The 25710-nt window shown below is 39.2% G+C and overlaps 2 protein-coding genes across 5 annotated transcripts in view; one reads left to right on the top strand and one right to left on the bottom strand.

Moving 5' to 3' along the window:
* Positions 1 to 25710, top strand: part of Kdm2a (lysine demethylase 2A) — a 73383-nt gene that overhangs the window by 11173 nt on the left and 36500 nt on the right. For all 4 annotated transcript variants that reach the window (XM_050136571.1, XM_050136572.1, XM_050136568.1 and 1 more), the window contains 4 exons: positions 13565 to 13703; positions 14247 to 14325; positions 14709 to 14755; positions 20328 to 20506. In XM_050136571.1, the coding sequence (XP_049992528.1) occupies positions 13565 to 13703; positions 14247 to 14325; positions 14709 to 14755; positions 20328 to 20506 (444 nt within the window). The remainder of the gene's footprint in view (positions 1 to 13564; positions 13704 to 14246; positions 14326 to 14708; positions 14756 to 20327; positions 20507 to 25710) is intronic.
* On the bottom strand, positions 23074 to 25574 carry LOC126498204 (60S ribosomal protein L36a-like). The gene has a single exon (XM_050136573.1). It carries the CDS (start codon positions 24332 to 24334, stop codon positions 24035 to 24037), a length of 300 nt encoding a protein of 99 aa, XP_049992530.1. The 5' UTR covers positions 24335 to 25574; the 3' UTR covers positions 23074 to 24034.

The following is a 25710-nucleotide window of genomic DNA, read 5'->3' as shown; positions in this document are numbered from 1 at the left end:
TGTCTTTCTGTGTCTGGGTTACCTCACTCAAAATAATGTTTTCGAGCTCCATCCATTTTTCTACAAAATTCAAAATGTTACTTTTTCTGCTGTGTAGTACTCCATTGTGTAAATGTACCACATTTTCCATTCTTTGATCGAGGGGCATTTAGGTTGTTTCCAGGTTCTGGCTATGACAAACAATGCTGCTATGAACATAGTTGAGCACGTGTCCTTGTGGCACAATTGAGCATCCTTTGGATATATACCCAAAAGTGGTATTATTGGGTCTTGAGGAAGGTTGTTTCCTAATTTTCTGAGAAATCGCCACACTGACATCCAAAGGGGTTGTGCCAGCTTGCATTCCCACCAGCAATGCAGAAGTGTTCCCTTTCCCCCACAACCTCTCCAGCATAAGTTGTCATCAGTGTTTTTGATCTTGGCCATTCTTACAGGTGTAAGATGGAATCTCAGAGTTGTTTTGATTTTCATTTCTCTGATGAGTAAGGATGTTGAACATTTCCTTAAGTGTCTTTCAGCCATTTTAGATTCCTCTGTTGAGAGTTCTCTGTACTCCATTTTTTCTTAATTGGATTATGTGATCTTTTGATGTCCAGTTTCTTGAATTCTTTGTATATTTTGTATATCAGCCCTCTCTGTCTGATGTGGGGTTAGTGAAGATCTTTTCCCATTCTGTAGGCTGTCGTTTTGTCTTGTTGACTGTGTCCTTTGCTTTACAGAAGCTTTCAGTTTCAGGAGGTCCAATTTATTAATTGTTTCTCTCAGTGTCTGTGCTGCTGGGGTTCTATTTAGGAAGTGGTCTCCTGTGCCAATGCGTTCAAGTGTCTTCCCACTTTCTCTTCTACGAGGTTCAGTGTGGCTGGCTTTATGTTGAGGTCTTTGATCCATTTGGACTTGAGTTTTGTGCATGGTGATAGATATGCGTCTATTTTCAGTCATCTACATGTTGATATCCAGTTATGCCAGCACATTTGTTAAATATGCTTTCTTTTTTCCATTTGATATTTTTTGTTTTATCAAAAATCAGGTGTTCAAAGATGTGTGGATTGATATCCGGGTCTTCTATTCGGTTCCATTGTCTTTTCTTATACCAGTACCAGGCTGTTTTCAGTACTGTAGTTCTGTAGTAGAGTTTGAAGTCGGGGATTGTAATGCCTCCAGCAGTTTTTTTATTGTCCAGGATTGTTTTGGCTATCCTGGGTTTTTTGCTTTTCCAAATGAAGTTGAGTACCATTATTTCAAGGTCTTTGAAGAATTTTGCTGGGATTTTGATGGGCATTGAGTTGAATCTGTAGATTGCTTTTGTTTAGAAAATTTATTTTTAATTATGTATATGTGCATGTGACTTCAGGAGCCCATAGATGAAGCCATCATCCAGAGGTGTCAAATCCCTCTGGAGCTGAAGTTACAGGTGCTTGTGAGCCACTCAACATGGGTGCTGATAAACAAAGGTCATCTGCCAGAACAGTGCTCTTAACATTGCTTTCTCTCCAGCTCTAAGGAGTTCTGGGATTAAAGGCACGCAGCACCATCACACCTAATTGCCTTTTTTCAGTCTTAAAATAAGAGCTCTCTCAAGCTGGCCTAAAACTTGTGGTAATTTTCCTGTTTTAACTTCCTTGGTGCTGGAATCATAGGCATGAGCTACCATGCCTGCCTGAATTCTACATTAATAAATGTTTTATTTTGTTTTGTTTTGTTTTTCTAGACAGAGTTTCTCTTTGTAGCCTTGGCTATCCTGGAACTCACTCTGTAGACCATCACTGCCTGACCTTGCCTTCAATAAACATTTTAAAAAGTATTTAAAGTATGTGGTATTTTGCCCCCATATGCTTGTAGAGGCCAGAAGAGGGTGTTGGATACGCTGGAATTGGAGTTAACAGCTAGTTTTGGGCCACATTGTGGAGTTCCTTGGTTCATTACCACTGTGAGTTCTTGAAAGTTTCAGTTTAACCCAGGATAGCACAGACATAAGTAGAGACTTTTTTGAACATATTATTAGCATAATTCTATAATAAGGGAAATATTTAGGTGATATAACTTATATATAATTATAAAAAAAAACCCCAACCATCTGGAAGCAACTTGAGCCAGATTGCTGGATCCCCATTCCCAGAATTTCTGATTAAGTCTAGCACAAGATTTGAGCATTCTATTTCTACCTATTTCCCAGATAATGCGGTCAGGGACCACATATTGAAAATAGCTGAGTATAATGTCACATACTTATAGTCCTAGCCCCTGGGAGTAGGTAGAGGCCAAAGAACAATATTTGAGGCCTATCTAGGCCATATGAACCTGTGGAGATGCTATGAGGAGGGAGAAAAAAAGAAGAGGGGGGATTTTAAAAAACAAAAGCCAGTTAGATGGTTCAACAGGTACTTGCCACCAAACCTCATTACCTGAATTCCTTGTGAGGCCAGCCTGATGTTTTTTTAGCAATACAAATCTCAAAACAAAAGTTTTGGAATAGGGCATATAATACAGCCTGTAATCTCAGTACTTGGGAGATGAAAGCCATAGGAGCAGGAGTTCAGGGTATCCTTGGCTAAATAGTGATTTCAAGATTTCAAGACCAGCCTGGGATATGTGAAACTCTGACTCAAAAAAAAAAAAAAAAAAATTAAGTCAAGTGTTATTGTTGGTTTTATTATTTTACTGCTTGTGCTTTTTATTATTATTTATTGTTGATTGAGACAGGTTTTTGTTTTTCAAGGCTGTTTCTCTGTAGCTTTGGAGCCTGTCCTGGAACTAGCTCTTGTAGATCAGGCTGGCCTTAAACTCACAAAGATCCACCTGCCTCTGCCTCCACCTCCCAGAGTGCTGGGATTAAAGGCCTGCACCACCTTGCCCAGCTGAGACAGGGTTTTTTGTTTAGCCTTGGCTGTTGGGGAACTTTTCTGTTAACCAGGCTGGTCATGAACTCAGAGATCGGCCTGCCTTTACCTTCTAGGTTCTGGAATTAAAACATGAATCACCATGTCCATCCCTCTTTTTAATTTTTTGTTTTCCATAAAGAAGTGACTTTCCTTGTGACATTTTCATGCATGTACTTGCTCATATCTTTTCAAGATATGTTTACTTGCTCTTTTTTTTTTTTTTATGATTTTTCCAAAATAGGGTTTCTCTGCCTAGCATAACAGTCCTGGCTGTGCTGCAACTCAGAGATGCACCTGCCCTCTACCTTCCAAGTGCTGAGATTTAAAGGATAAAGGTGTGCACCTGGTTGTCTTTCTACTTTTATGCTATCTGTTTTATCTTGCCTCTAATGTAAATATTAAATCCCAGAAATGAGAGAAAACATGAGATTTTTGTCTGAGTCTTATTTTCTTTTCCTGTCAGTATTATAATTTATTGTTTTATAGCTGAAAGAGATGTTTATATGTCTCATTTTCTTGTTTGTTCATGTGTTGATAGATAACTTCAGCTGCTTCCATGTCTTGGGTACTGTTAATAACTGCAGCATGTTGATGGTTTAGATCTCAGAAGCTTTCAATCTATCTGTCCTGTGTATGCATAGGAGCCTTGGCTGGAGAGTTGTTCAGTGGTTAAGAGCATTTACTGCTATTGTAGAGGACCTAAGTTAAGTTCCCAGCACAGTAGATGAGGCTATAACTACATCTTTGCAGGGTGTGCCTGGGGGTGGTATAGGGGTGGGAGTAAAGCCTGATGAGCTCATGGACACCACAATTCCTCTGCACACTCATGACCACATAACCACACAGACATACATATGCATAAAAATTTTAAATATTTACAAAAAATAGACATCTTTTTCATAGATTTTTTTTTCTTTTCCAAATTATGTTTCTTCATACCCTTCACTTAGGAAGAGACAGTTTTAGAAACATCTTAAAGCAGAACTAGTGTCTAAAATTTTTTTTTGATCTCATTCTGATCTAATCATCATTTGAATGGTTTTTGTGTGCCTAGCCTATTAATGAAATTCATTGATTTCTATGTATAGAATGGTGACCTCTGATATATGTCCCTTTGAAATAAAAATCTCTTGATTATACAAGAGATAGGTTCTTTGTCATCAGATTGAAAATAAGTAGCACTGTCTTAGGTGTATTAGCCGCTGTTCAGTTTCTGAGGAAAATTCCTTTAGTATAGATACAATTCTTTTTGTTTATTGCTAAATTTTAAAGATTATATATTAACTAGTAGTAATATAGAATTAATTTTTTATTAATTTTTTTTTTTTTTTTTGAGATAGGATCTCATGTAACCTAGGCTGGCCTACAATCTCTCATCCTTCTGTCTCTGTCTCACCAGTGCTGTGATTACAGGTGGTGCCATCATATCCAGCCTAAATTGCTGCAATCCACACTGGTCCTCATGATTGCACAGCCAGCTCTTAGCCATTGATTCATCTCCATTTCTGGTTTTTAATCAAAAGAAAAAAAATGGTGTGTGTGGGGGTAAGTTAATAGCATAATCAAACAACTATTCTGAGATCACTTTACCCACACTAAGCACTCTGTTGATTCTTGTGCTTAAATCTTTTTTAAGCTCTTCAAATAAACCCCTCTCTGCTTTACTGAAAAAAAAAAAAAAAAAGTATAATTCAGCACTTAAGGAGCAGAGGAGTCAGAGCTACAGAGAGAAACCCTGACTAGAAAAACAAAGCAAAACAAAAGGCTGTGGGGATGGCTTAGAAGTTAAGAGCTCTTGACTGCTCTTGCTCTTGACTGCTCTTGCAGAGGACCTGGGCTCTATTTCTAGAACCCACACAGTGGCTCACAACCACCTGTAACTATGGTTCCAGGGCATCTGGAACTGCCTTCTGGCAGGGTACCCAGAGCACACATGGTGTACAGACATACATGCAGTGAAGCACTCATACACATTAAAAAAAATAAAAAATTTATTTTTAAACAATTCTTACTGAAAAACAAAGAATAGTTTAAAATATTTCCGTTGCTCACATCTCTCCAATTGCTGCTTTTGCAGTGGTTTGTTGGTTCAGATCAGGGATCAAGGATGTACTTATCCTGTGTGGTTGATAAATACCTTAGTTTGTCTGCTTCCCAAGTTGTATGATTAAAGGTATGTACCACCACACCTAACTAACTATATATTACTTTTTTTTGTTTTTCTTTTTGTTTCTTTTTTGTTTGTTTGGTTGGTTTTTTGTTTTTTGAGACAGGAGTTCTCTGTTCTCTGTAGCTTTGGAGCCTGTCCTGGAACTCTGTGGACCAGGCTGGCCTCAGACTCGCAGAGATTCACCTGCCTCTGCCTCCCAAGTACTGGAATTAAAGGCGTGCATCACCACCATCTGGCATATTACTGTTGACTGAATTATTTGCAGCTAATTTGAACATCATGGTACAGTGTCTCTAATTATTTTAGCACTTAAAATTTCTATAGATTGGGGGCTGGAGAGATGGTTCAGCAGTTAAGAGCACTTTTGCTTTTGTCTAAGACCTGGGGTTCAGTTCCTAGTTCCCACATAGTGCCTCAAAACCATTTGTCCCTTCTTCTGACCTCTACAGACACAAGGTACAAATGTTATGCAGAGATATATATGTAGGCAAAACACTCATACACATAAAATGAAAAATAATTTAAATTAAATTTCTCTAGGTTTCATTTACTTATTAAAATTTTGAGGTAGTATCATAACATGACTGGAAGTCTTTGTTTTTAATTTATGTATTTGAATGTTTTGTCTACATGTTTATAAGTGCATTTTGTCCATGCTTAATGTTCTGGGTCACCTGGAACTATAGTTACAGATGACTGTAAGCTACTACGTTGGTGTGGGGACCAAACTCAGGTCCTCAGCAAAGCAGCAACAAACTCCCCCCCCCCCCTTAACCATTGAGCCATTTCTCAAGTTTCCACCTGCTAACTTTTTTTTTAAGGAGACAAGATTCCCTGTGTAACTGCTCTGGCTGTTTTAAATCAGTCTGGCCTTGAACTCACAGAGATTCACCTACTTCTGCCTCCTGTAAATTGGGATTAAAGGTTTGTGCAAATGCCATCTGGCCCTGCCTGATAGCTTTTGATCCCATCCCTTAGCCTCCCAAGGGCTGGTGTTACAGATGTAAACCACTATGCCTGGCTTACTGTAGGATATCTTGCCAGAGAATAAGAACATGATCTTACCAGAAATATATTGTCATAACTAAGGAAATTGTCATTTTTTAATGACAAATGGTCTGAATTTTCCAAATTTTTAAGCATCTTAAAAAGAAACTTAGTATTCATTAAGGACTTGCTCCCCATAACTCCCTAGCCTCCGAAACCCATTTTGATTAATTTCTGTGTCTGTAAGGATTTTACTCATTGTGGATGTTTCTTATCAGTAGGATCATATATTATCTTTAGTGTCTGGATTCTTTGACATAGCAGGAGTTTGTGGTTCACGTCTGAGTTTCATTCCTTTTTTGGTGACTAAACACTTTCTATACAGCTAAACCACATCTTGTTTATTCGTGTATACCTTGGTGGACGTTTGAATGGTTTGTTTACTTTTTGATTGTGTTTAATGCCACCATGAATGTGTGTGAATATGTATTTGAATCCTTTTTTGGGTTTTGAAATGGTTGGAAAAAAAAGATCAGTATTGTGGCATGAAAACTAACCAAGATTGAAATTTCAACATCCGTAAATAAAAACTATGCTCTTTCATTTATATGTTGTCTGTGCTGCTTTACTTTCTTGGTGCAGTGACTGAATTGCAGTGTTATGATAGATAGTACATAGGCTGTTAAGTTTAAAATGTTTTCTACTTGTGTCTCCTTCCCTTGGCATTGACTTTTTTGGGGGAGGGGGAGGAGCATTGAGACAGGGTTTCTCTGTAGCTTTGGAGCCTGTCCTGGAACTTGCTCTGTAGACCAGGCTGACCTTGAACTCACAAAGCTCTGCCTCCAAATGCTGGGATTAAAGATGCACCACCATCTGGTGGCATTAACTTTTTAATAAACTCTGTTTTGTGTTGTTTATAATGGAACCCAGGGCCTTGTGCATGGTATACAAGTTAGTATACCATCAACTCATTTCCTCAAGCCCTTAAATTGTTTTCTGATTTTTAGTGTAACTTACTTTTTTAAAAAATATTTATTATGTATACAATATTCTTTCTGTGTTATGCCTGAAGGCCAGAAGAGGGCACTAGACCTCATTACAGATGGTTGTGAGCCACCATGTGGTTGCTGGGAATTGAACTCAGGACCTTTGGAAGAGCAGGCAATGCTCTTAACCTCTGAGCCATCTCTCCAGCCCGTAACTTACTTTTTTTAATTAAAAAAAAAATTTATATTTATGGCTATTTTGCTTGCTTTTATGTATCTATATATTCTGCATATATGATACCTGAGGAGGCTAGAAGAGGGTGTCACATTTCCTGGAACTGGAGTTATAGACAATTGTTAACTGGCATGTAGGTGCTGGGATTTAAACCCAGGTCCTCTAGATGCCAGCCTCTGGCTTTGAACTCTTAATCTTCCTGCTTTAGCTTCTAAATGCTGGAATTATAGGTATGTTGAATAATGGAGTGGGAAGTACAATTTTTCCACTCTGTTTTCCCGAGTAACATTCTTGCGTTAGTGTGGTATGTGTGTTAGAATCAGTGGGTCAATAAGGATAACTTGTGTGTATGTATGTGTGTGTGTGTGTTCCCATTTGTGTGGGATGGTATATGCTTATGTGTAGAGGTCAGAAATTTCCCCTGGTTGTTACTCTTCAGGGTCATCCTTTTTGTTATTTGAGACAAGAGTTCCTCACTGGTCTGGACTGACTAGGTGAATAGCTCCAGGGATCCACCTGTCACTGACTTCCATGTTGCTGAAATTACAAGTTTACACCACTCTGCCTCTCTCTCTGTGTATTCTTGACTTCAGTCCTCATTAAGCAGTACACATTTTACCAGCTGGACTATCTCCCCAACCCTGCTAACTCAAGTTCACAGTAAGTATTCACTCTGTTCTACAGTTCTGTGGCATTTGACAAATGTATTACTATAGTACAATACATTTCACTCCCTAAAAATCTGCTGTGCATTCCCCTTCCTTTCTCTATCAGCAACTATGTGTCTTTTTAAATCTATAGTTTTTCTTTTCTTTTCCTTCATTTCTTCCTCCCTCCCTCTCTTCTAGACAAAGGGTCTCATGTAGTTCTAAATGGCCTTGAGCTTCCTTTGTAGACAAGGGTGGCCTCTAACTCACTAAAATCCACCTCCTTTTGCTTTCCAAGTATTGGAATTGAGAGTATGGTGGTGGCGCATGCCTTTAATCCCAGCATTTGGGGGGCAGAGACAGCTGAATCTCTGAGTTCGAGGCCAGCCTGGTCTACCAAGTGAGTTCCAGGACAGTCTCCAAAGCTACAGAGAAACCCTGTCTTGAAAAAAAAAAAAAAATGGTGGTACATCTGTAATTAGAGCACTGAAGGAGGTAGAGACAGAAGAATCAGGAGTTCAAGGTGACCCTTGGACGGATACAAAACAGGTGTGAGACAGTGGGTTACACGATACCTTTCTCACAAGTAAAACCCAAATTCCTCACTGCCAAACATAGGTTTTCTCCTATATTATCTTTTAAAAGTCCCATTTTTATTTATTTATTTATTTATTTATTTATTTATTGCTTTTTCGAGACATGGCTTCTATATGTATCTCTGGCTGTCCTGGAACTCACTCTGTTGACTAATCTAGCCTCCAACTCACAGAGATTTGCCTGCCTCTGCCTCCCTGAGTGCTGGGATTAAAGGTGTGTGCCACCTAAGCCTGGCTAAAAAAAGTTGCATATTTTTATAGTATACATTTAGGTTTATGAACCATTGCTTCCAGATAACATACAGTTAGTGTATGTTTATTTGTTTGCACATGAATTTTGAATTTTTCTTGCACCATTTGTTGAAAACACTGGCCTTTCCGTATTGAATTTCCTTTGGCTATTTGCCAAAGATCAGTAGACTGTCCTTGCATGGGTGATAATTACTTTACACATTCTCATTTCCTCATTGAAGAGCTCAACATTTTCTAGATAGTTTCCTTTTAAATTCAAAGTTGAGTCCAGAAGAGACTGAGATGAAAAATGTGTTTCTGTTCTCGTAGAACGTGTCCCTTTCCTTCATTGAAGTCAGTTTTGAGTATGTGCTTATCCTTAAGGGTTGAACCTGTGCATTTTAGATTATGTTATCAGAAGAGGAACTATGAAGGACTGGTAAGATGGTTCAACACTTAAGGGAACATGCTGTCAAGCCTGACCACCTGAATTCCATCTTGGAAACCTATAGGGTAGAAGAAGGACCCAATTTTGCTAGTTGTCCTCTGACTTCCATAAGTTGAATGACAGGCGTGCGCACATGCACACGCACACACTCACCCTCTTTCTCTCTCACTCTCTGCTATGCAGTATGCTCCTGCACATACACACAATATAAAAATAAAAAGATTGGCTGGGCAGTGGTGGCGCACTCGGGAGGCAGAGGCAGGCAGATCTTTGTGATTTCGTGGGCAGCCTTGTCTGCAGAGGAGTTCCAGGACAGCTAGGGCTGTTATACAGAGAAACCCTGTCTTGAAAAAAAAAACTAAATAAATAATAAAATGAAAGTGAAAACATACATGTTAGTACAATTTTCAATGTGGGGTGATACAAATATTTTTAGGTTATTTTTAGGTTTTTGAGAGACTCTCACTACTTAGCCCAGCTGGATTCAAATTTGAGTCCCAGTGCTGTGGCTTTACTACCATTATAGGCTTGCACTACCATATCTTGCATGAAAAGCTGTGGATGTGGGTGGTGGTGGTAGTGGTTGCATTACAGTGTGAGTATACCAAATACTGTTGAATTGTCCACATAACAAATGTTTGCCTCTGTGGTGTATTGCTAACTATAGTCCTGTCTCACTGTCTCAGGTTTTTATCAGCCTTTTTCCACCAGTAGAATGTGTTTTGTTAGTCTCAAAGGGAGATTGTTGTTGAGTTCTCGGGGTATCATAAATTATGCCCAAAGCTATGTGTGAAGATTCAACTGCTGGTGAAAACAGGCTTTGCCTTAGAACACATGCAGTTTCTGTTTGTTGCAGTTTTCTCCTGATGTGGGCCTACTTATTTCTGACAAGAGAGCAACAGATCTACAACTTACTTGAACCACTGTTTAAATGTTACCTTAAAAAAAAAAAAAAAAGAGGAGGAGGAGGCAGGGGTCTTGTTATGTATATCTGGCTATCCTAGTATCATGTTGCCCAGGTTGTCTTCAAACTTGATATGCTCTCTCTACAAAAGGCTGGGGGTTGATTATTCACATGTTCTGCCAGGCCTGGCCCTTACTTAATTGTTGCTTTGACCCAGGAAATTCTGTAAGATCAGGATGGAAACAGTAATCCTAATGACAACTCCAAAATGAGTAGTTGACCAGTTTGCTGGTAAGGCAGGTGCTTCATGTATGGAATGAGCATTATGGTGATCTGTTTGGAGGGGGAGAATGAATACCTGTATCTGTAGGTGGTGGTTTGGATGACCTCATTTGCCTTTTTTGGGTTTTGGTTTTTTGTTTGTTTGTTTGTTTGTTTGTTTTGTTTGGTTTTTGGTTTTTCGAGATGGTTTCTCTGTGGCTTTGGAGCCTGTCCTGGAACTTCTCGAACTCACAGAGATCTGCCTGCCTCTGCCTCCTGAGTGTTGGGATTAAAGGCATGGGCCACCATCACCCAGCTTCTCATTTGCCTTTCTTTATGCCTGAATTGGCTGTAGGTGAGATGGTGGCAGAAAAGATTCAGTGCTCACTGTAGTAACAGCATGATAATATGATAAGTTGAATTGACTACTTTAATGCTTAGTTTTCAGTCTGTAGATTATAGATTGTATGTAATTTTTACATAGGTTATAGATTAGGAAGATTAGTATGTTGCATTACAGTGTTTTTTACTGATTTGTAGTAACAAAAGCTTTTTTTGTCCCCAAGTGGTGCTTAGGATGGAACTCAGGACCATGCCCAAGTTAGAGGAACTCTACTCTAGCATTGAGTCACACCCAGCCTGGAAATGCGTTTAACATTCATAACACATGGATAGACTTAGCTGTAATAAAAATTTCCAGAAATAGTGTTTACCTATACCATTTCCTGGTTTCTTTGTTTTGTTGTTGTTGTTTTGTTGTTTGGTTTTTCGAGACAGGGTTTCTCTGTAGTTTGGAACCTGTCCCGAAACTAGCTCTTGTAGACCAGGCTATCCTCGAACTCACAGGAATCCGCCTGTGATTAAGAAGTGATTAAAGGCGTTATCACTTCTGAAATAATTTCTGAGATTTACAGCAGCATGTGCAAGCATATATCAATTATCTTTAAAGGTGGGTTATAAAATGTTTGAATCTTTTCATTTTTGTTAGGTATACCTCTTCTCCTTTAGCAATTCTACCACATAAAGCAAAGGCTTTTTAAACACCTTATAAGAATGACCACTTCATATTAAATTGCATTTGGTAGATTTTATGATTAGACATGGTATAAGGATACTTTAAGATACAGCTTCATGGGGCTGGAGAAATGGTTCAACAGCTAAGAGCACTGGCTGTTCTTCCAGATGACCGAGGTTCAATTCCCAGCACCCACTTAGCAGCTCACAACTGTAACTCTAGTTCCAGGGGATCCAACACCATCACACAGACATACATGCAGGCAAAACACCAATGCGCATAAAGTAAAAATATAAAAAGACCCTTCACAGAAGGTAAGGCTTCAACTTAGAAATATTAGAGGCCTACTGGGGGAATGAGAAACTTTCCTGCTATTTAAAGAAAAGATAATGTAGGTCTTGTCTTTAGACAGTTAAGCTGTTTTTTGTTTGTTTTTTAATTTCTGCCCCCTCCTCGCCTCCCATTTCCCTCCCCCTTAAGCTGTTATTTTTGCAAATAGAAGTGAGGTACAGTATTGACTCATGTTTAGAACAACAGTTGCTAATATATTTGAACCTTGAGAATAAGGTTTTATATAGCCTTGATCTCTGTAGCCAAGAATCCTGATTCTCCTTTCTCTACCTCCCAAGTTCTGGATTGGTTTTACTTGGTTCTGGAGATAGAACCCATGTTTCAATCATGCTAGGCAAGTACTTTCCTAACTGAACCAATCTCCAGCCCATATATGGTTTTTTTTTTTTTACATTGGTTTCCCTCATTTAATCATGATTATTAAATATCTTACTGACAGTAAGAGACAGAATCTAGGATTTTAGGTTCCAGGAGTTGTAGGCCAGCCAAATGAAACCTTATTTCAGAGACAAAACAAAAATTTAAAAAGTTCCTAGGTCCGTTTAGCCATAGGTTTTTCTCCATTTTTGCTTTAGGTGGTATAAATGGGGTGACACAAATGCTTGGAAGGAGACTGAGCTTAGCTAGAACCCTGATGAGAGGTGAGAGGTATAGGAGTATGTGAGTTTGGAGGTATATTTTAAAGGCAGATCTTGATCTTACATCATTTCCTTCTAAGGCTTCTACTTCTGGACATAAAATTTCAGAAATCTCAGGGATTGTTCGTTTGTTTGGTTGGTTGATTTTTCTGATAACAGTTTCTCTGTGTATAACAGCTCTGGCTGTTCTAGAATTTGCTTTGTAGACCAGGCTGGCTGATTGAACTGCCTGTTGAGTTAATGGCATGCGCCAACACCACCAGGCAAAAGGTTTTATTTTTAAGTATATATGTGCTTGTGTTTCGGCACGTGCCATTAGAATACCCTGGAACTGGAATTACAGGTAGTTGTTAGCTTCCTGTTGGGGTGCTGGGAACTGAATTTGTATCCTCTGAACAAAAAAAAAAATAACAGTGATTCCTTTTAACTGTTGAGTCATCCTTCTTGCCCCTAATTAGATTGTTTTACAAATTTAATTTTAGGTAAATTTATTGTCAGTGAAAAATTTTGTCTGTATATTTTAATGTCTTTTAAATCGTGTATTCATTTATTTTTAATTATGGAGGCTTGTGTGTCTGCATATGAATTTGTGCATGTGAGTGCTGGTGAATGAGGACAGACAAACAGGCATTAGATCCTCTGGAGCTGGAATTGAGCTGTCAGACATAGGTAGTAGGAACTGAATTAACGTCCTCTGAAAGTAGTATGCAGCTAAGCATTGAGTCATCTCTGCAGCCCTTATTTGAATGTCTTTAAATGTTCACACTCTCAAAAGCCATGATAGATATTTATTAGGTCTGAATTGGCTGTTTTTATAGTGAATTTACTTCTTTAGGCTTAAAGAGATAGCAGAAATAAAATTCAACTGGATGTCATGGCACACACCTTTGATCTCAGAGGCAGAGGGAGGCTGACCTCTGAGTTTGAGACCACTGTGGACTTCAGAGTGAGTTCAGGATAGACTGGACTACACAGAGAAATCCTGTCTTAAAACAAAATGTAAATTTCACAGGTTGGAAACCGAGTGGCTGATTAAAACCTTGTTCTATTTTGTGCATTCTGAGAATATCCGTTAATCTTGAGCTTGGAGAAAGAAAAGTGGATGATTTAAACTAACAACTAAAACTGAAAGTCATACTCTACATCTAGGGAGCAGTGATTGGTAGAGAGGAAGGAAAAAGTACATAATTTCATCCTTGTATCCTTCCTTTTACAGCGTGGTACCATGCGACGTCGCTATGAAGATGATGGCATTTCAGATGATGAAATTGAAGGGAAAAGAACTTTTGACTTGGAAGAGAAGCTCCACACTAACAAATACAATGCCAATTTTGTTACTTTTATGGAGGGAAAAGGTCAGTATCATTTTGGTTCGGATTCAGAGCCCCTTGATGGGAAGTCATTGAACTGTGGCTTTAACATCTTGTACAACTTTAAAAATACCGCCTGTTGAGTATATATTTATTTTGTCTGAGTGCTCATTCTGCTAGATTTGAAGTAGGTTTTTTTGTTTGTTTGTTTTGTTTTGTTTTTTGTTTTTTCGAGACAGGGTTTCTGTGTGTAGCTTTAGAGCCTGTCCTGGAACTAGCTCTTGTAGACCAGGCTGGCCTCGAACTCAAAAGAGATCTGCCTGCCTCTCAAGTACTGAGATTAAAGGCGTGCACCACCACTGCTTGGCTAAAAATTTCTCTTATAAACCGGATGTGGTGGTATATGCCTTTAATCCCAGCACTTGGTAGTCAGAGGCAGCCTAGTCTCCAAAGCAAGTTTCAGACAGCCAGGACTGTTACACAGAGAAACTCTGTCTCAAAAAAACAAATAACAAAAAAATTCTTTTATAATCTTTTTTCCTCTTTTCAGTGATTCCTCTCTAAAGGTTTTTCCCTATATGCTTTCAGATTTTAATGTAGAGTATATCCAGCGGGGTGGCTTGAGAGACCCTCTGATTTTCAAGAATTCTGATGGACTTGGAATAAAGTAAGTGCTCTGGTGTTAGCCGGAGATGGCCACAAAATGACTGTTAAACCCAGGAATTCAGACAGTGGCAATGTTGAGAACCCAGAACAGTAGGTATTTCAAAGTAACTTATCAGTTGCTTTGTGAAGTATGTCTCTTGTTTCAAAAGTAATATACCTGGAAATGAAAAGTGTAGATGAGCTTAAAGAAACTTAAGTCTCTTGACTCTATAACTTTTAGATAATTGCTACTAACATTTTTGCTTTTTTCTATATAAATATATATTTATATTTTAAAGCTAAACATGAGGATTGATATTTTTGTAGAGTTCTCCATTCTTTTAAGAACAGATCCATACTGATTAGAGAAATAGTGCTTCCCATTTACTGGTGTTTATTTCTTAGGATGCCAGATCCAGACTTCACAGTGAATGATGTCAAAATGTGTGTGGGTAAGTGACAAACTTTTGGCCTCTTCATCTTTGAGGTTTAGGAATATCAAAGTATATATTTCATTAGAAAGAACTATTTGAGCTGGGCAGTGGTGGCACACGCCTTTAATCCCAGCACTTGGGGAAGCAAAGGCAAACAGATCCCTGTGAGTTGAAGGCCAGCCTGGTCTAAACAGACTAGAGTTTCAAGACAGCCAAGGTTCCACAGAGAAACCTTGTCTCAAAAAACCAAAAAGAAAAAAAGAACTATTCTTTCAAAGGAATACCAAAGTTTATTTAAAAAATAATAATAATAAAACAAGTATATATGGAGAAAGTTAGAAAGTAAATATACATATTTAGGAGAACTTTTCTTCAAAGACAAAAGTTTTTAAATTTAGTTCTTCTAAAATCTAGACATGGATGATAACTGTTATATGCTGTGATCAGGCAATAAAACGGTATAAAGTCTTTCATATTTCCAACTAACATGGATGGAAAATGGAATTCTTCTGACTCTTGCTATTTTGTGATATATGATAGTGCTATTTCTTAATTTGGAAATTAAATATTTTAGCAGTACCTCTAGCCACTTAGACTCTTGTTAGACTGCTAGGTAAACTTGCTTCATCTGAGAGGTGGAAGTCACAGCCCAAATTTCTCTGATCCCTGTATTATTCGTGTCCTAATGCTCTGTGTTATTCTAAGCATCTGTCACCCATGTATTTCCTGGTACCTAGCAGAACTTGTGGACCAAGTGCTCATTAACTCTGTTGAGTGATGAATATCCTTACCATTCCTTTCAAACACAGCTCCTTTAGAAGGCTTATATACTCTGAGTACGGTTTGTGTACACTAGGCTAATCTCAGAGTCACCGTGTAGCCACGGATGGCCTTAAACTAATTACCTACCTGTCCTACCTTTTGAGTGCTGCAGTTATAGGCATTTGCTACCTTACCCAGATTATTTGGAGCTGGGGATCAAATCCAGGGCTTTGTTCATGCTAGATGCGCATTCTTTCAGCAACTGAGTATCTTCAGCCTTTCCTTCCTTCCTTCCTTCCTTCCTTCCTTCCTTCCTTCCTTCCTTCCTTCCTTCCTTCCTTCCTTCCTTCCTTTCTTTCTTTTCATGTGCATTAGTGTTTTGCCTGCATAAGGGTGTCAAGTACCCTGGAACTGGAGTTACAGACTGTTCTGAGGTACCATGTGGGTGCTAGGAATTGAACCTGGGTCCTCTGGAAGAACAGCCAGTGCTCTTAACCACTGAGCTATCTCTCCAGCTCATCTTATTTCTTTCTTAGTCAACCTTTAGGAAAGTAAGCCAATAGGCATCCATAGTTTTTCTGTGTTGACTTTTAAGATTTCTGTTCATTTATTTAAGTCAGGGTCTCTCAAATGTAGCCCTAGCCGTCTTGGCAGACTGACGTCAAACTCAGAGATCTGCCTACCTCTGCCTCCCAAGTGATAGGACTAAAGGCATGTTCCACCAACCTAGCTGATTGTTATTTTTTAGTGGTGTATATGTGTGTGGTGTCCATTAGTGCAGGTGCTCACAGAGGTAAGAGGCACTGAATCCTCTGGAGATGCAGGTAGTTGTGAGCCACCTAACATGGGTGCTGAGAATAGTACTAGGGTCTTCTGAAATGTAGCCCTGCTCTTTACTGCTGAAACTCTCTAGCCCCTTGCATAGATATTCTTATGGTTGTCCTTCACAAATGACCTCCACAAGAATCTTCTGGGAGGGCTGGAGAAATGGCTCAGAGTTTAAGAACACTGGCTGCTCTTCCAGAGGTCCTGAGTTCAATCCCAGCAACCACATGGTGGCTCACAACCATCTGTAATGAGATCTGGTGCCCTGCTCTGGCATGCGGGCATACATCGAGGCAGAATGTTATATACATAATAAATAAATAAATCTTTTAAAAAATCATCTGGGATAAAGTACAAGCTCAGGGAGGTTTCTGGGAATATGGCAAGAGCCTTCTCCACCTACGTGATTATTGCCTTGATAGAGTGTGTCCATCTGTTTTAACTATTTTGGAATTTGGTTGAAGGCTTACAACTTCCAGGGAAAGATTTAGACGGTAAAGTTAATTTCTGGATTTGCACATCCCCCAGTCCTCACCAACCATAACCCATGAAGCAATTATGCATATTTTCAAAAAGCACAGCATAAAGATTTATAGGAGCCAGGATGGGTAAGAAAGGTCTTGTCATTGAAATATTGGAAACTTGTGCGGTTGTCACAGATTGCTGTTTGTCCACCTCTAAACTGTTACAGTGCCCTTATGTTTGACCTCGGTTACTTCTGTAGGATTTAAAAGGCTGATAGAAGGCCAGGTGTGATGGCACAAAGAGGATGTAATAGAGAGACCCTGTCTCAAAACTGTTGTGGTGGTGGCGCTGCACACCTTTAATCCCAGCGCTTAGGAGGCAGAGGCAGGCAGATCTCTGAGACAAGACTGGTCTCCAAAGGGAGTTCCAGGACAGCCAGGTCTATACAGAGAAATCCAGTCTCAAACAAAAACAAAAAGAAGAAAAAGGCTGATAGATGCCTTCCCGTAAGCAAACATTCAAGACTAGGATATTAAAGCAGTTGTATTCATGGAGAAAGTTACATGTTGACCACACATATTTAGAAGGAAATGCAAGCTCAAAAAAACAAAAAGACTTAAGTTTAGACTTTGTAAAGCGCTTTCAAGAATTAAAAATAGTATACATGGCACACCGATATACATGTAAGGAAAACATCCATACACAGAAAATAATAAGATAAAAAACAGTTGTCTTAAATATACACAAACCAATTGTGGTTTGCACTCTTGTAATTCCAGCATTTGAGATGCAAAATGAACATGAGTTCCAGGCAACCTGGGCTACATGACTATCAAATATTCTGTTATAGCAGTATAAAACAGATAAAGTTGAAGCATGTAGGACAGCATCAAGCAGACAGTTGTATACTGTGGGAATATTAGAAGAGAAAGGGACAGAAAATATTTGAAGAAATCCTGAAAATTTTTTATATTTTTGAAAGACATGATTAAAAGTATCCAGAATGCACAGTGATCTCAAAGACCCTCAAAGAGACATGTTAAAATCAAACATTGTAAAAGCTAAAGACAAAACTCTTGTAATAAGAGCTGCGGGTTGCATTCCTGCCACCCTGCTCCTGGCCACCTGGCTAGCTTATACCCTGAAATAACAACACACAAACTGTATTCATTTAAACACTGCCTGGCCCATTTCTATTAATGTGTGTAGCACCGAGGTGCACTTACCAGGAAGATTCTAGCCTATGTCCATCCTGGGTCGGAGCTTCATCGCGTCTGTCTTGGAGAGGGGAGCGGCCTGGCATCTAAACTCACTTGCTCTTCCTCCCAACATATTCTGTTCTGTTTACTCCACCCACCTATATTCTAACCTATCAGGGCCAAGCAGTTTCTTTATTAATTAACCAATGACCTTCCTCCATCAATGTTGCTCTTCATGCAAAGTGGTTCCTCAGTGAGATGTGAGCCAGTGCCAACAAGTCTTTAATCCCAACACTCCGGAGGCAGAGGCAGGTGGATATCTGTGAGTTCAAGGCCAGCCTGGTCTATAGAGTTCTAGGATAGCCAGAGATACACAGAAAAACCTTGTCTAGAAAGAGAATACCAAAAAAAAAAATGCTCTAAGGCATATGATATAAATTAGAATGACAATATATTCTTCCTTTGAAGTTTAATGAGTCAAAATCTTGAATTAGAAGGTAAATATTAGCAGAGTAGATTTTAAAAACAAATAAAACAGTTCTATATGCTTTCAAGAAACTCGTTGAATTTCCACAGATTCAAATAAGTTAAAACTGGTGTGGTGGTTCATATATCTTAAATGTGAAATACATAAAAACAGTGTCTGGGGCTTGAGTGATGTCTCATTTTGTTTAAAAGCACTTGCTGCTCTTGCAAAGGATCTGGGTTTGGTTCCCAGCACCTGTATGGCAGCACATAACCATCTGTAACTCCAGTACCGGGTCATTTGACACCCTGTTCTGACCTCCACGAGCATCAGACAAAGTCAAAAGCATCAAACACATGTGGTACACAGACACATACAGGCAAATGCTCATACACATAAAATAAAATATATAAATTGGGGTTGGGGGAAGAAAGAAAGAAAGTCAGAACACTGCATTCTAAGATGACTTCGTTCACGATTCCTATTCTTCATCTAAATGATCATACATCATAGTTCTGAATGCTCTGGTAACACAGAGAATAAAACTGTTTTGCTCTGGTAACACTGAAAAAATAAAACTGTTTTTGTTGTGCCCAGAGAGTTTTTGAAGGAAGACATTCACTTTTATCTTTAAAAGAGAGAGAGAGAGAATGTATGTGCCCAAGAAAGCTAGAACATCAGATCCCCTTGAACTGGAGGTACAGGCATCTGTGAGCTGCCCTTGATAGAAGGTGTTGGAATTTGAAATTAGGTCTCTGCAAGAGCAGTACACTCTCTTGACTTCTGCGCCATCTCTCCCATCTCATTTTTTTATTGTGATTAAGTATAGCATGAAAATTGCCATGGTAATCACTAAAGTACAGTTCAGTGTCATTGTATCTATTCATTGAGCAGCTACTATCACTATTTCCTTGCAGAACTTTCTCATCACCTAAAATAAAAGTCCGTTAAGCAGTCATTTCCCGGGGGCTGGAGAGATGGTTCAGAGGTTAAGAGCATTGACTGTTCTTCCAAAGGTCCTGAGTTCAATTCCCAGCAACCACATGGTGGCTCACAACCATCTGTAATGGGGTCTGGTGCCCTCTTCTGGCGTGCAGGCACACATACAGACAGAATATTGTATATATAATAAATAAATATTTAAAAAAAAAAGCAGTCATTTCTCATTCTCTTCCCTGAGGCTCCTGGACAACCACTGATCTGATGCTTTCTAGATCTGGGTTTATCTAATACGTGTATTTCATATAAGTGGAATTATATGATATATAGCCTTTCATCTGTGACTTCTCACATAGCGCACTTTCCAGGTTTATTTGTTTGATAGTGTGGATTAGTACTTCATTCTTTTTGGGGGTTTTGAGCCAAGGTTTTTCTGTGTAACAGTCCTGGCTGTCTTGGGACTTTGCTTTGTAGACCAGGCTGGCCTTGAACTCAGAGATCAACCTGCCTCTGCCTGCTGACTGAATACTAGGATTAAAGACCACTACACCTAGCTCTTAACTGACATTCTTGAGACAGATTAAGTCAGTCTTAAACCTTCATTGAAACAGTGTATTTTATAAATCTTTTGTCTTGAAAGTTACCCAATCCCCGTTTTATCTTTTATGAAATAAATATTGACATTTTTCATGTATAATTGTAGGGTTATGTGAGATATTGAATAAAAGATTCAGCACTTGACAGTGGCATAGTGAATGATGGGTATTTTTAGCTGTGCCCATTGTCCTTTTCAATTTCTGTGGTTGTGACCAAGTAATCTCCTTGTGTATTACTAATTACCTTAAGTAAGAAAGCATAGTTTATTTTGATGTGTGTATTGTATGCTTACTATACTTCAGAGTAATTTTAACTTAATAGGGTTTCTTTTATGTAGGGAGTCGTCGGATGGTTGATGTCATGGATGTGAACACACAGAAGGGCATTGAAATGACCATGGCTCAATGGACACGATACTATGAGACCCCAGAGGAGGAGCGAGAGAAGCTCTATAATGTCATTAGCCTAGAGTTTAGCCACACCAGGCTTGAGAACATGGTACAGCGACCTTCCACGGTTAGTTATTATCTATTGTGTGATGTTTTCTCTTTCAGGTTTTTGAGGGGCCCACCAACCAGCTCCCAGATAAATCACATACAGAGGCTTATTCTTAATAATGAGTGCCTGGCCTTAGCTTGGCTTGTTTCTTGTCAACTTTTCTTAACTTAAATTTTCCTGACTACCTTTGCCTGTGGACTTTTATCTTTTTTTTTTTTTTTTTTTTTTTTTTTTTTTGTTTTTTTTTCTTTCTTTCCTTCTTAGTCTGTGACTGGCTGGGTGACTAGGTGGCTGGCCCCTGATGTCCTCTCCTCCTTGTTCTCTTGCTCCTGTTCTCCCTCCTCTCAGATTTCTCCTCCTATTTATACTCTTTGCCTGTTTTACCCTCCATCCTTCCTCCTGCCTCACTATTGTCTATTCATCTCTTTATTAGGACCATCCGGTGTTTTAGACAGGCACAATAACAGCTTCACAGAGTTAAGTAAAGCATAAACCAAAGGCACACACCTGAAAATATTCCCCAACAATTATCATTTTCCCACATTCTCATTTTCACCAGAAGGTCTTGATAGTGGGAGAATTTTTATAACTTTGCACATGCCAAGATTAAGCTAAATGTGGAAAAGAGTATTGGATAATAGTAACTTTCATTTTTAAAAGACTTCATTTTCCAAAATCAATTTTTATTAGAATCATTCTTATTTATATCCCCAAGAAATTAATTTGGGAACTTGTCCTTTCCGTGATAAGAAGAATCTTAAAATGTTACTGGAAAATCTGCTTAAGGAATTTCTGTCTTGTGTTTGCTAAGAAACTTAAGGAAATTATTGGGTTGGGGGTAGGGGTTGTGCCATGTGTGGTGGCATAAGCCTTCAGTCATAGCGCACAAGAAACAGAGGCAGGTGAATCTCTGTGGGTTTGAGTCCAGTCTGGTCTGCATTGGAAATTCTAGGATAGCATGTGCTGCATAATATAGAATCTGTCTCCATAAATAAAAAGAGCAACTAAGGGAAAACTGGTTTAGAGCAAGGTAAATTTTGTATCCCCAAACTATCCACTTCTCCAGGTAAGTAACAAGTGTTCAAGTAGTAAACTGATAGTGATACATGAGTTGCTTTCATTTGTTTTTGATATTCTACTTTCCTGAAGTTAATTTTTAAAGGTTTATTTATTATGTATATAGTCTTCTGCCTGCATATATGCCTGTACACAGAGGGCACCAGATCTCATTACAGATGGTTGTGAACCACCATGTGGTTGTTGGGAATTGAACTCAGGACTTCTGGAAGAGCAGCCAGTGTTCCTAACCACTGAGCCATCTCTCTAGCCCCTGAAGTTAATTTTTATTTTACCTATCTTTTGGTAAAATAGTGGCTATCTATTCACTATTGGGAAAACTGTACAGGAAGTGGAATTGACTTCACTTTTAGAATGTAACTATATGTAGGCCTTTGACTAAAAAAACAAAAATAGCTGGGCAGAGGGATGCAAACTTGTAGTCCAATCCCAGCATGAGCTGGAGGCAGGAGGATCAGGGGTTCAAGGTCATCTTCAGCTGGATGAGACCCCTTCTCAAAGACAAAAATTGTTACAGAATATTTGATCACACTGTGAATCCCAATATTGTGTTATTTACTGGAAAAACCTGTCTCTAGTTGTGTGGTTCTGCCCTAGTACACTGTACCTTTAATCTAAGAGTTTTCTGCTTTGAATATTGTAAATAGTATTAAATAAAGTCAACCACAGGTCAAGAGACAGAGCAAGGAACCAGTTGACAGGAAATAAACAAGAATTATTAAGAAAAAAAATAGAGAGTAAGGAGTCAGGGAGAGAGAGATAGACGGGGAGAAGGGAGGAATATCCAGTTTGAGGGGGCTTGTTGAAGACAGGCTTCTTGGATGTCAGCTGTGTGCTCTCTCTGCCTCTGAGTTAGCAGGCTTTCACCCCAGCATCTGGTTCCCAGGTCTTTATTGGTAAGATCAAACAATTGAGATTTTGTTAAAAACATGTAATGTCTTTATATAGATACATACTTTCTAATAATTTGCAGTATTATCACTGTAGTTTTATTGGTGCTAGGGTCTATGTAGCCCTATGACAGTTCTTTATGTAGTCCTGGCTGTCCTGGTTGGGTTTGAAAGAAGATTGACAAAGAAAACTTCTTTGATGAATAGGCTATCCGCAGTGGAATCAACCTCTTACCATTCACTCATTTATTTTTGAGGTTGGGTCCCACTGTGTAGCTTGGCTTAACACCTGCCTTTGCCCCAAGTGCTCAGATTAATGGTGTGTTCTACTAATCATTTTTAATAAAGCATTCAGTAAAAAGGAAGCATGCAACCAAAGCATGGTGGTCCATGCCTGTAATCCTAGCATTTAGGTGGAGACAGGAGGGTTGCCTGGGCTACAGAGTAAGCTTCTATCTCAAAAACAATAGAAACAATGTTGAGAATTATAGTAGCATTGCTTATAAATGTATTTCTTTAATACTTCTAGAATCGTGATTTAAAGATTATGGTTTTAAATATAAAACTTGATTGTTAGAATTAGAAACATTTTTTGTTGTTTTGGTGGGGTTTTTGGGGGGGGGTTGTTGTTTTGTTTGTTTGTTTTTTGTTTTGAGACAGGGTGTATCTGTAGCTTTGGAGCCTGTCCTGGAATTAGCTCTTGTAGACCAGGCTGGCCTTCAACTCACAGAGATCCTCCTTCCTCTGCCTCCTGCATGTGCCACCGCTGCCCGGCTAGAATTAGAAACCTTTATACACAAAGCCTACTTTGTAGTATCCTGGGTGTTTTGTCCCTAGTTTTAATTTTTTTATTTTGTCTTTCAGTTTTTTTCAAGACGAGATTTCTTTTCTTTTTTTTTAATTTTATTTTTAAAACAATCTTATTTTACATACCAATTTCAGTTCCCTCTCACTCCTGTCCTCACACTCTCCCCCATTCCCACCCACATCCACTCAGAAAGGGTGAGGCCTCTAATGAGGAGTCAACAAAGTCTGTCACATCACTTGAGGCAGGACCAAGGCCTTACCCCCTTTATCTAGGCTGAGCAAGGTATCCCTCCATAGGGAATGGGCTCCAAAGAGCCAGTTCATGCACTAGGGATAAATATTGGTTCCACTGCTAGTGGCCCCACAAACTGCCCAAGCCACACAACTGTCAGCCACATTCAGAGGACTTGGTTTGGTCTTAAGCAGGTTCTCTAGCTGTCAGTCCCACTAACTCAGGTCAGCTGTTTCTATGGGTTTGCCCATCATGGTCTTGGCAAACCCTTTGCTTGTAATAACACTCCTCCCTGTCTGTAACTGGACTCTAGGAGTTTGGCCCAGTGTTTAGCTATGGATCTTTGTGTCTACTTCCATCAGTTACTGGATGAAGTTCTATGATAACAAGTAAGGTTATCATCAATCTGATTACATGGGAAAGGCATTTTCGGTACCCTTCCCACTATTGCTTAGAATCTTTTTTTTTTTTTTTTTTGGGGAAAGCTCGTGATTTTATTGTCTTCATAACAAGATAAGCTTAGAACTGGATCACTTGGCCCTATCTCTTCTTATCACCTCCCAGTTTAAAATGCTTGCATCTCTTAATAGCTAGCATCCTCTTAGATCTGCCGTTGGGCTCAACACATTCCAGTCTCAGCACAATCTTTTTTGTAGTTTTAGCCTTTTTGCGGAAAATAGGCTTAGTCTGCCCACCATAGCCACTCTGTTTCCTGTCAGAACGCCGCTTTCCCTGGGCATACAGAGAATCTTTGACCTTCTTGTACTGGGTCACTTTGTGGGGTTGGTGTTTGCCACATTTCTTGCAGAATGTCTGGCGGGCCTTAGGAACTGTCACCATGTTGGCGGGTGCGATATCGACATAGAAAGAAAAAAAGTATTGCTTAGATTCTTAGCTGGGTTTATCCTGTGGATTCCTGGGGATTTTACCCAGTGCCTGGTTTCTTGCTAACCCCATAATGACTTACTCTTTCAAGATACCTCTTTCCATGCTTTCCCTCTCTGTCCTCACAAAGCTCAATCTTCCCAATCCCTCATGTTCTCCTCCCTGTTCCCCTTCTCCCCTCCCCTGTCCCCTTCTTCCCTTCCCACTCCCTTACCACCCTCTCCTGCCACGTTACTAAAGAGATCTTGTTTACTTCCCCTTCCTGAAGGGATGGATGCATGTATGAGACAGGATTTCTTTATGTAGCCCTGGCTATCCTGGAACTTGACCTGTAGACCACCAGGCTTGGCCTCGAACTCCCAGAAACGTGCCTGCCTCTGCCTCGCAAGCACTGGGATTAAAGGTGTGTGCTAACATGCCTAACTATTTCAAAGATTTTAATATTTGTCTACAGTTAATCATCACAGTCTCGCTTTGATATCAAAACTTAGTTAAATTAGGAGCTTATTGCTAACTTGCTAACCCAATAGTTTCTATATCACATACTGAATTTTTTTCTTTTTTTATATTCTATTATTATTATTAGTTTTTTTTGTTGTTGTTGTTTGTTTTTTGAAACGGGGTTTCTCTGTGTAGCCCTGGCTGTCCTGGAATACGCTCTGTAGACCAGGCTGGCCTTGAGCTCAGAGATCTACTTGCTTCTACCTTTCCAGATGCTGGGATTAAAAACATGTTCCACCACTGCCTAGTGATACAACCAACCAACCAACCCTCACCCCCGCCCAAGGCCAGTCAAATCTTCAGAGTGAGTTCCAGGATTTTTAAGGCCAGTCACATCTACAAATTGAGTTTTAGGAATGCCAAGAACAAAACAAAAAACATTTATATGAGTGTGTGCACGTGCACATCATGGTACACATATAAGGGACTTGGTTGTCTCTTTCCACTGTGTGAGACCCAGGGTCAAACTTGATGCTGTTCTGCTGGGTGGTATGTGCCTTTATTTCTACACCAGCTTCTCCAGCCCAGATCTTTTTATATTTTAGCTACTGTAACAGTGAGTGTACAGTTACCATCAAAGACTACCCTTTAAAAAGTTTATAATTCACAGTTTCAACCTGCTATACCAGTATTGTCAGAAGTTATAATCTATTGTTTTAAATCCATTTTGCCCAATGCTTGCTTTACAGTCACAGTAATGGAACCATTAGTCTTTGTTCTCTTCTTTATGTATTTCCAGAACATTTGTCTTTTGTCTCTAAGGGTCACAGATGTTTAAATATTCTTTTGTGCTCTGTATATTTAAAGGAGTTTTTTTTTTTTTCCTTGAC

This window comes from Alexandromys fortis, unplaced genomic scaffold, assembly GCF_014885135.2.
Source record: "Alexandromys fortis isolate MF-2015 unplaced genomic scaffold, M_Fortis_MF-2015_v1.1 scaffold_3, whole genome shotgun sequence".
Taxonomy (NCBI): domain Eukaryota; kingdom Metazoa; phylum Chordata; class Mammalia; order Rodentia; family Cricetidae; genus Alexandromys; species Alexandromys fortis.
The sequence above is the reverse complement of the archived record's forward strand: the minus strand, read 5'-3'. Positions and strand labels throughout refer to the sequence as shown.

Excerpts from the sequence above, each read along its gene's own strand:
- LOC126498204 (XM_050136573.1), bottom strand. The coding sequence starts at position 24,334 with ATGGTGACAGTTCCTAAGGCCCGCCAGACATTCTGCAAGAAATGTGGC.